The sequence below is a fragment of the Marmota marmota genome, unplaced genomic scaffold (assembly GCF_001458135.2).
Source record: "Marmota marmota marmota unplaced genomic scaffold, marMar, whole genome shotgun sequence".
Classification (NCBI taxonomy): Eukaryota; Metazoa; Chordata; class Mammalia; order Rodentia; family Sciuridae; genus Marmota; species Marmota marmota.
Window position 1 is genome coordinate 2,126,512 of NW_025999871.1, and position 11,737 is coordinate 2,138,248.

The following is an 11,737-nucleotide window of genomic DNA, read 5'->3' on the forward strand; positions in this document are numbered from 1 at the left end:
AAAACACAGATATTCAAGTTATCTGAATAAAATGTTTGCTACCAAGTTGTAGAGAGACTTTTAATTTATATCTCTTTGACCTAAAGTTAATTTTAGTTATATCAGTATGCTAAAATAGTGCTATATAATAATCAAGCTGTTGTGAAAGAATTTTTTCATAAAACATATTGAGGCAAATTTTGTGTGTGTGTGTGTGTGTGTGTATTCATGCGCATGCAAGTAAGTAAATATGAAGAAATTGAAATGGACTATCCTAGTTCTGAAATTCACAGGATATGTTAGTTTGAACATTTCTGATAACATTTGGTCATCTACCCATGGTTATCACAAAAACAATAAGACTGGATTTGGACACAATTGAATATTTTCCATGGTAAAGAATATTTATTTTACACATTTTTTTCTAATTTCTGTGTTTTGTTATTTTGGTTTGAGATCAAAACTAATTAAAGTCTGGGGACTCTCTTCCCCTGGGGTATTTACTAAAATTTTTTCAAGGCCTTAATGACAAGTTACCAAACAATCTGCCAAGTTAGATCTTAATCAATAATACAAGTCAGCATGAAGATACGAATGGTGTGACTACATTGTGTACAACAGGGGATATGAAAAATTGTGCCCTATATGTATAATATGAATTGCAGTGCATTCTGCTCACATATATAACAAATTAAAATTTCAAAAAAGAACAGAAAAAATAATACAAGTCAGTTTTCAATCTTCCTAGTAGTGTAGGATCATTTCCACAGATGAATGAGTTTACCATCTACATCTAGCCAGCAACATTTTTCTAGCCAACAATTTTCTATGTAAAAATAGGCTACATAGTGAGAAGATACATCTGAGTGCAGAAAATTTAAACGTCAGCAATTCTAAGAGCAGTAGCGATTTAAACAGTATTTAAGCTAGATCTCAAACTGGGGGAAAAGTACATTATGTACCTTGCTTGGACATGGAAATTATATAGAGAGTTTATATGGCTAATGTTAATTTTCACAGATGTCAGAATTTGGTGATAATACCTGTAACAGGAAAAGAACATCTTAGTGACAGTCTTAAACATATATTTGGTAGGTTGCTTAAAATTTATGTTTAGGGGAAGTAGTATGGAGTCAATATTTATGTTTGACTATCTGTTTTTAACTCTGTACCACCCTTAATCATCATGTGCTTAATTTAATAAGTAGAATAAGTCACTGAATTTATGCTTTTCCTTTTAGAAAAACTGTTTATTGAGCTGTGATTCTGGGGACTTGAGTTTATTTCAAACTACCTTCTATGTACTCACAGAAAAAATCTGAAATCATGCTAACATCAAGGACATATTGTGTTCCAAAATGATATAGATATTTATAAATGGAAGATTTTTTAAAAAGGTTAGTAAAGTAATATATATATATATATAAAAGTTATATATATATATATATATATATAACATTATGATCCTCATTTTGTGTAGATTTGGTTTCATCTTTATTAAGGAAATAAATAATATGTTAAAGCTGGCCATCAATAAATGTTTATTCAATTGAATAATTAAATGATGAAATATGCTGTATTTTTTAGGAATTATTTAATAAATTACTTAGAACTTTTTATAGTGGCAATTCATATTTCTACTCAAAGAATAGTGTCAATGGTCTAATTTTATTCATTATCCATATGTTTTTTTTCCTTAAAATGATACATTTTTTTTTTGTTTTAGTTAGTTGATGATTATCTAGCATGTACTTATGAAACATTAAGATTTTAAAATAACAATTACTAAATTAAAATACAAATGAATTAAACATACTTTGATGTTTTTCATTTACCTCTAATTTTAATGATTAAACATTAGCTATTCTACTTAATCTATTTTTGATCTTTTTACCACTTTTATTCTCAAAGTTATAACATGTAACCTGATGCATACAAAGTTATGAAGGTATAAACTCATAATTTTGATGAATGTTATGCCTTGTTATAATAGAACTAGAGCAACTTGCAGAACAGGGTAACTGTAATGATACTGAGATAATTATAATCATTGACAATTTTTGTGCACTTAGTGCAATGCTTCGTGATCACCTTATAGTTGAGATCCTTTACTTACTTTTGCTCTAGACAAATAAATCAGGTCCTAGCCAGGTGTGGTGGTGCATGCTTATAATCCCAGTGGCTTGGAAGCTGAGTTAGGGGATCATGAGTTCAAAGCCAGCACCAGCAAAAACAAGGCACTAAGCAACTCAGTAAGATCCTGTCTCTAAATAAAATACAAAAAAAGGGCTGGGGATGTGGCTCAGTGGTTGACTGCCCCTGAGTTCAATCCCCAGTACCCACCTACCCCCCAAATTAAAATAAATCGAGTCCTATAACAGACAGATGTGTTCTACATGTGTAGGTAAATGGAGTTCTTAGTTCAGTGGAAGAAAAGGACAGGCCAGATAATGTGTCTAAACATAAATATACAGATAAGAATTCTATGAGATTATACAGGATAATAAATTTGCAAACTTTCAGGGTTATATGGTTTAAAAAGTTTAAAGATAAATATGTGTAAGAATTCCAATTTGTTTTTTACCTACTTATGCCATGTGACTTTCACCAATTGACCTGGGTTTTTAATTATGAGGAACCCACTGTTTTTCATATTTATATAAATTGCTGTGTAAATATGGCAGACACAGCTTAAAATAATTTCTTATCTAACTCACCAGGCTTCTTTTCCCCAGACATTAGTACTCTCCTCTATGTTGATATAGCACTTATTTCATATGTCAACTCAGGGTTTATTGAAGATATAGACCCTGTCCTAATTCATTCATGCTCCCATTTTAGCACCTAGTAGAATATGTATAAAATAAAGTGAATACCAGCAAATGTAACATAAAAATGAATGAATGATAAAGGATTTTCAAGAACTATTTTAATTGCCACTCTGAAATAATATTAATCTAACTTTCAGTAGAATTAGTGCTTGATGCTCACTAATGACAGAATGTTTAATTATTAGCTCAGTAGTTTATATTTCTTTAGACTAATGACTAAAATAACAGCAGTGCTTTTTCTTCTTCACCGATATCATTTGTCACAAATATGACCCAAATATAAATACCCGTAAAAGAACCATGAACTTAAACTAGAAGGTGGCATTGTTTTACATTATGAAATTTCCTGATCCAATAATAGAAAACTGAATGTTCATGTCTTTTGACATATGTGCTTCTTCAGTCCTGTTCTGACAGAAAATGCTTATAAATATGGAAACTTCTACAAGTGCAACCTTGTCTCCATGAAAATGTGAAAACGCTGAACTCCATGGAATTTGTTCAACTTTCTGTTTAGCAAATGGTTAATAGCTTATGCTCTTTTGAAGTTATTGACCTGGTTTTATTGGACTTCGGTGAAGTAAAACATAATCCTAACACTCAAATATTATTATTTTAAAAGAAATATGGGTACACAGAAAACTGTAATAAAGATAAATAGTACCAGTCAATGTCATAAGTAGTTTAAATATAGTAACTCATCTAAGTCTCATGACTACCCCTTGAGATACTAAATGGATGGGGCTTGACTTTGAAACAGCACAAACCCTGATCTGTGCTCTTAGCCTACAAACTACACATTCTCTCTGTTATGCTGGTAAAATGGCAGGAGTTATGCCACTAAGGGACAGAGGAACCCAAGTAGATAGGGAGAAATCTTTTTAGAATTTCATGAGATTGTAAGCTTTGAAGAAGCTCCAACAATAGAAATGAAATGGTTAATCCTGAGGAAAATAAAAACAAAGGTGCATATATGTGAGCATGCAAACATTGTGGGACCACCACAAGAGTACTCATTTGGCTGGAATTTGAGTAATATGTTTAAAAATAATAGAACATAAATTTTGTAAGGCAGCTTGGCTCCAAGTCACTGAAGATTTAGAATTCTAGATATTAAAACTTTACTTGGTCAGCAATAGGGAATATTAATGATTTGGGGGCAGGGTTATTATGTAAACCCAGAAATTTCTGTTGCTCTATTTATGGCATGACGAAAATTAGCCAAAAAGGAAAATAAAACAGTATATTTAATTAAATTTTATTAAATAATTGATTTGTAATTTAAACAGCTAAATAGAATAAATTAACTAGGTTTTCCTTTATGTTTTTGTTCAAATATACAATTATTAATAGCTAGAACCCATGGTTATTAGAAATGGTATAAGATTTTAGGTTCAAAATTTTAGAAGGTAGGTTTACAGTTTACAAGGTTCTTTACCCACCTTAAAAAAACAGAAGAACAAACAAAATTGTCAGTTCTACAGAGGCTAAGAAACACTGAAGTTGATCAGTCTTTTCAGTATTCTCCATTTTAACAAAATTTAGATGATTGTTGAACAATATATGGTAAAGAGTCTCTGGTGAGATGATGGCAAATACTATCTGTTAATCCAGAATTGGAGAGAATGTTAAAAATATTTGATCCATAGATTTATATATTATAGTGAATATACTGATTGATATATGTATACTGAATATCACTGGTTTTAATCTACTTTATTTGTGCTCCAGCCTTGTTACATTTCTTACAGAGGCATGATGCATGGGAATGAGACCTTAGTAAGTGATTTCATCCTTGTGGGACTCTTTCCTGAATTTCGGCATTCCACTGTTCTCAACTCCATAATCATCTTTATCTACATCCTTGCCTTCTTGGGAAACATACTTTTGATTGTCTTGATTTGCAGTGACTCTCGGTTCCATACACCCATGTACATTCTCCTCAGTCAACTTTCCATCATTGACTTGACATTAACTTCCACCATTGTCCCAAAGATGGCCTCAAACTTTTTTACAGGGAAAAGGAGCATATCATGGATTGGCTGTGGAACACAAAGTTTCTTTTTTCTGATGCTGGGAATGTCAGAATGCCTCATCTTGACTCTCATGGCTTATGATCGTTATGTGGCTGTCTGTAACCCATTGCGTTATCCCACCATCATGAGTACCAGGATCTGTCTGCACATGATTGCTGGGTGTTGGATTGGAGGATCTTCAAGTTCATTTATTCACACAGTATATCCAATGCATTTTCCCATCTGTGGGTCAAGGGAAATCCAACACTTCTTTTGTGAGGTCCCAGTCCTCATTAAGCTCTCCTGTGAAGACACTTCAGTGTATCAGTTAGTGGTGGTAGTGACAAGCATTGTGCTGCTTGTTGTCCCTTTTAGTCTCATCACAACTTCCTATACTTTTATCTTCATCACTGTTTTCTATATGAATTCTGTTAAGGGCAGAAGGAAAGTTCTTGCCACCTGCTCTTCCCATCTAATAGTGGTGAGTCTTTTCTTTGGCCCAAATATATTCATCTACATGACTTTTACTTCTTCTCATAGTCCACAGCAGGACCAGGCACTTTCTGTTTTCAGCAATATCCTCACTCCCATGCTGAACCCCATAATCTACAGCCTGAGAAACAAAGAGGTGGTGGCAGCTCTCAGGAAGCTCTCTGGGAGATGTGTGATATTGTAGTAGATGAGTAGTCCTTCCATATGGGAAAATGACATGTTTATGACCAAAGGCAAAAGTATAGATTAAAGTCTGAAGACCAAGAATGTATGGTTTGATTTCAGGAAACCAAGATGATTGTGACTCTATGTAAATGGAATTTTTCATATATAATGTTTCAGATCTCCAATGGAGATTTATATACTTTTTTAATAAAAATCATTGGGGCATTATTAAGTTAGAAAAAGTGTTAATTTTTTTTATTAATTAAAAATTATATTTAGTCTGAAATCTCTGAGGTTCTTAGAAATTTCCTATAAATAAGGACTTTGGGTCTCAAAATAAACAGCTTATTTGAATCTTCTTGGTACTTAGGATAGGAAGACTATTAAAATCAGAGTTAAGTATTAAAATGACATATTGCTAGGTGAATTCCAAGGTCAAATATTAACTTACATCTTTTGTAATGCAATATGTTAAGGAAAATGGCTTGTTAAACTACCAGAGTATAAGGTATAATTATTTGTATATGTTAGATATCATAACTTCATGCTCTTCAGTACCAACATTATTTTTTACATGTTTACCACCTATAATTAATTATTATAAACTCCACAACTAAAAATTCAAATCCTATTTTTTAAACATTTCTTTTAAATTATAGGAGGACACAATACCTTTATTTTATTTTTATGTGGTACTGAGGATTGAACCCAGTGCCTCATGCATGCTAGGTGAGATTTCTACCACTTAGCCACAACCCAACCCCACAAATCCCATTTTATCAACTTTTTTATCTTAAAAATGAAGAATATTACATACATCACTAGTATACTGAACAACTGGGATTCACTGTGTTCTATCAGAAAACCCTATGATCCTTCCCTTATCACCTCTCTCCTACATTATTCTCCCTTGTCCCCCTATGCTCTGGGTGAATTCTTAGAAACTCTTTGCAGCTGGTTTGTTCCTATTCATGTTTAACTACAATAGGAGTCTCAATTACATAGCCTTAATAAATTGTCTTCCCTCACATATTTCCATGAAGTACAACTCACTCCAGGTATATTTAGTTATTAAACCAGTAGGACTCATAGAGTATAGAAATAAAATATCCTTATTCTTCCTTCTTTCTATAGGATACCCACTCTCATAGCTAAGGAGAACCCTCTTATCCAGTCTAATACCAGACTGACCATTTTCATCTTATGAGGGATTGTTGCTTAGCCCATTTGACTTGGTGGATCTGACAGAACCTAGGTCATAAAGGATACCTCCAGATGTTGTGTTAATTAGTGCTCCGTAGTAAGTGTTCCATTTTTTACTAGGGACATGCCTGTGATTCTTTTTAAAATTAAATTTGTTTATAACTGATACATAAATATAGATATTAATGGAGTGACATGACTTTTTGTTACATGTATAACATGTAATGTTCAAATTGAGGATAAATGTATCTATCTCTTCAGACATTTATAATTTCTTTAGGGTGAAACATTCAAAACATTTTCTTCTGTCTTTTGGAAATATATGTTATAAAATTATATATTTACTTTTTAATTGTGCACAAGAGCTTTTTACTCCTAACTATAAATTGTTAACCATTTAGCAGCTTCTTCTCATTCCTTCCTCTTCTCTCCTCTTGCTCTGGTAACAACAACTACACCCTCAATTTTCATGAGATCAACAATTTTACATTCCACTTATGAGTGAGACCATGTGGTACTTGTATTTCTGTGTCCATATTATTTAATATAATATAATGATTTCCAATTCCAGCAAATTGCCACAAATTACAGGACTTTGTGGGGACAGGTGCATGCAGTACTGCATATGTGGCCTACATAAAGGGCTGAGTAGCAGGCCATTCCCCTCATGCTAGGTGCATGAGTGGCAGACCACTTACCCTGTAGGCACAGCCATGGGCATGAGGCCATGTGTTGCAGTCCCTGCACTTGCTCCACGTCCCAATCCTTGATTGGTCACTGCAAGTATGGTTGGCAAGAAATTGTATTATGGCTCTCTATAATCTGCCTAGCTACTGCCTGAGCATATATACATGATAACAGCACAATAAAATCAGACCTGCTTGCAGCCACACTCTCCTCTATCCTGTTCCATGGACCTCCTTGCAGGATGAGACAGTCCATGCAACTGGCACCCTAACAGGGTCCTGAGGTAAGCCTATAAGACAGGGTGTGGCCCCTCACAGAGTGGTGAGGAAGGGGAAATGGGGAACCTACAGAATTCCACCAAAGACTCACATCTGCAAGTGCTGTGTGTACTCTCTTAGATACTAGAGGTTTAACCCTGAATAAGAGAGAAGCCCAGAAGTTCTGGAATGTTGTGATAAACATTAACCCATGGATCAGTGCCACTGATGTTTTTGATCCTAGGATAATGGGATAAAATAATGGCAAATGTGTGGCAAGCTGAAGTGAGACAGGGGTATACTTCACCATGACATTTTTTCCTATTGTGACAGCCATTCAGCAAAATTTAGGGGGTCCTACAACAGATACTTGTCATATAATGATGGCCCTGAGGAAAGATAATGCTGTGAGAGACAGACAAGGGGAAAGAAGTGAGGGCAAAAATCTACTACAAAGCAAGCAACTGCAGCAGGCACAGAAAAATGGGAGCAAGAATCTACTTCAAAGCAAGCAACCACAACATGTGCAGGAGGGAGAGAGGCAAGAAATGGTACCACTAGCCTTCATGGTACAGTAAGAGGTGACCACAAATGGTGCAAGTGCACCTTCTACTGACAGGCAAAGATTATATCCTTCCCTAAGTCAATGGCAACTGCCTCCTTATGAGGCAATGCCAAAGCCACCAAGGAACTATGACAGCTTAGAAATGACCAGGCCACCAGACACGCCCAAGCCATGGTCTCCCAGAAACCCATTCCAGGCCAGAGATCCTTTTGAAGATCTATTTCAGATAAGAGATGAAAAATGGGGTAAAGAAATACAAGCCTTCCCAGTCAACACGGCCCCCACACCACAGTGCCCTGCCACTTGGTATCCACAGCATTGGGTATCCTGAAGGAGTTAAAGAAGACAGTAAAAGAGGATGGGCCCTGGGGGCCACTTGCAGAGCAAATGCTCAAATCACTCAGTCTTGAACTTAATTGCCCTCAAGACTGGAAAGACCTAACCAGTGCCGCTCTTGAGCCCATGACATTTTGAAGTGGAATGCATTTTTCTATGATGAATATGAACAGAAGGGGGATCATAACCACATAACAAATGTTAACCTCCCAGCTGAATGCTTGCAGGGAGAGGGAATCTACAGTTTCCCTGTGGTCCAGCCTACAGGCCCACCAAATTATTTTTTATCAGGTGTGGCTCTGTACTTTGAGAGCCTGGAGGAAGTTACCAGCTGGGGGAGGTACAGTTTTTATACAGCACTTAAGGCAGAAAGCCACTGAAGACTTACCACAGTTTATTGACAGATAAACAAGGCAGTAGAAGGAAAAGTGTCTCATGAATGATCTAGGGCTGCCTTAGCCAAGGGATTGATCTGGGATGGACTAAATAAGGAACATAGACCAGCAGTGGTGCCAGTATAAAATGGCACACAGGATGACTGGATTTTGGCCATTTAGGATATAGGGACACAAGAACCTCAAGCCTCTCTGCTGGCCTCAGCCATGGCAATTGCATAATTGCACCCTTTCTTCCCATTATCCCTTTACAACCTGCTGGAGTGAATATCCAAGAGTTAAAATCTAATGCTTTATGGCAAATAGATGTCACTCATTATGCACCTTTTGAAAATTTAAAATATATTCATATAATCATTGATATCTGTTCAGGCTGTGTAATGGCCACAGCCTCCACAGCAGAAACCACAAAAAGGCCATCTACTTAAATGTTTTGCAATTTAAAGAAAAAAAATTAAAATAAATTAGAGTTTGTTCAAGGCATTGCAATGGGACTTGGTATAGTTTTCCCCTCTGTTTTGTAACTTGGTCTTTAATTCCTTGTGTGTTCTTTCTATGATGCCTTCAGTCTGAGGGTTATAGAGGATCCCAGTTAAGTGTTGTATATGCCAATAATTGCAAACTGCTTGAAATGTCTTGCTAAAATAGGCTGGCCCATTGTCATTTTTAGTAGACATGGGAACATACATAATTTCAAAACAGTTTAATAAATGTCAAATGGCCATTTTTGTGGTTTTTCTTATAGAGGCTGTGGCCATTACACAGCCTGAATAGATATTATGATTAGCCTGAATAGATATTATGATTACAGGAATATATTTTAAATTTCCAAAGGTGTATAGTGTGTGACATCCATTTGCCATAAAGCATTAGATTTTAACTCTCAGGGATTTACTCCAGCAGGTTGTAAAGAGCCAATGGGGAGAAAAGGTGCACATTTTTGCAGTCTCTGACTAGCTGTTTGCAAGCCTCCTTAGTTCTGTTTTTATGTAACTGCTATGGCTGAGGCCAGCAGAGAAGCTTGAGCTGCTTGTGTCCTATATCCTGGGTGGCCAAAATCCAGTCATCCAGAGTGCTGTTTTGTACTGGTGCCACTGCTGTTCTATGTTCCTTATTTAGTCCTTCGCATATGAAGCCCTTGACTAGGACTGCCCTAGCTCCTTCATGAGACACCTTTCCTTCTACCACCTTGTTTACTCTGTCAATAAACTGCAGTAAGTCTTCAGTGGCTTTCTGCCTTATCAGTGGCTTTTTGCCTTAAGCCCTGTATAAAAACTGTACCCCCCACCCCCAGCTGGTAACTTCTTCCAGGCTCTCAGAGCACAGAGCCACACCTGATAAAAATAATTTGGTGAGCCTGTGGCTTGTACCACAGGGAAACTGTAGATTCCCTCTCCCTGCAAGCATTCAACTGGGAGGTTAATATTTGTGGTGTGGTTACAATCCCCCTGCTGTTCACATTCATTATAGAAGAATGTCTTCCATTTCAAAATGTCACAGGCTCAAGAGTGGCTCTGGCTAGGTCTTTCCAGTCTTGAGGGCAATTAAGTTCAAGACTGAGTGATTTGAGCATTTGCGGCCTTCTTTAACTACTTCAGGGTACCCAATGCTGTGGGTACCAAGTGGCAGGGCACTGTGGTGTGGGGGCCATGTTGACTGGGAAGGCTTGTATTTCTCTACCCTATTTTCATCTCTTACTTTAAATAGATCTTCAAAAGGATCTCTGGCCTTGAATAGGTTTCTGGGAGACCATGGTTTGGGCCTGTCTGGTGGCCTGGCCATTTCTAAGCTGTCATAGTTCCTTGGTGGCTTTGGCATTGCCTCATAAGGAGGCAGTTGCCATTGACTTAGGAAAGGATACAGTTTTTGCCTGTCAGTAGAAGGTGCACTTGCGCCATTTGTGTTCACTTCTTCCTGTACCATGAAGGCCAGTGGTACCGTTTCCTGCCTCTCTGCCTCCTGCACCTGGTTGCTTGCTTTGAAGTAGATTTTTGCCCCCACTTCTGTCTGCTTCTTTGTCTCTCACAGCCTCATCTCTCAGGGCCATCATTATATGACAAGAGTCTGTTGTAGGGACCCCTAAATTTTGCTGAATGGCTGTCACAATAGGAAAAAAAATGTCATGGTGAAGTATACCCCTGTCTCACTTCAGCTTGTTGCCCATTTGCCATTATCTTGTCCATATCCTAGGATCAGAAACACCAGCAGCACTGATCCATGGGTTAGTGTTTATCACAACATCCCAGAACTTCTGGGATTCTCTCTTTTTCAGGGTTAAGAGAGTGCACAGCACTTGTAGCTGTGAGTCTTTGGTGGAACTCTGTAGGCTCCCCATTTTCCCTTCCTCACCACTCTGTTAGGGGCCACATCCTATTATATAGGCTTACCTCAGGTCCCTTTTCAGGCCCAGCAAGGAGGTCCATGGAACAGGATAGAGGAGAGTGAGGCTGCAGAGTCACTATTCAAGACCTTCAGAGACCAAGCAGCAATCAGGTCTGATTTTATTGCACTGTTATCATGTACATATGCTCAGGCAGTAGCTAGGTAGATTATAGACAGCCACCAATATGATTTCTTGCCAACTGTCCTTGCAGCAACCAATCAAGGAGTGGAACGTGGAGCAAGTGCAGGGACTGCAACATGTGGCCTTACACCCAGGGCTGTGCCTATGGGGTAAGTGGTCTGCCGTTTATGCACCTAGCATGAGGGGAGTGGCCTGCCACTCAGATGCCTTTATGTATGTTATGTTTGCAGTACTCTATGCATTTGTCCCCACCATTTGCATTCTTACCAATAGTATGAAGAGTTCCCT

The 11,737-nt window shown here is 37.1% G+C and overlaps 1 protein-coding gene across 1 annotated transcript; it reads left to right on the plus strand.

The window, feature by feature from the left end:
• The first annotated feature begins 4,568 nt into the window (after positions 1-4,568).
• Positions 4,569-5,501, plus strand: LOC107159770 (olfactory receptor 2T27-like). The gene has a single exon (XM_015506383.1). The coding sequence runs from the start codon at positions 4,569-4,571 to the stop codon at positions 5,499-5,501; it is 933 nt and encodes a 310-aa protein (XP_015361869.1).
• Positions 5,502-11,737: the final 6,236 nt, after the last annotated feature.

Excerpts from the sequence above, each read along its gene's own strand:
- LOC107159770 (XM_015506383.1), top strand. The coding sequence starts at position 4,569 with ATGCATGGGAATGAGACCTTAGTAAGTGATTTCATCCTTGTGGGACTC.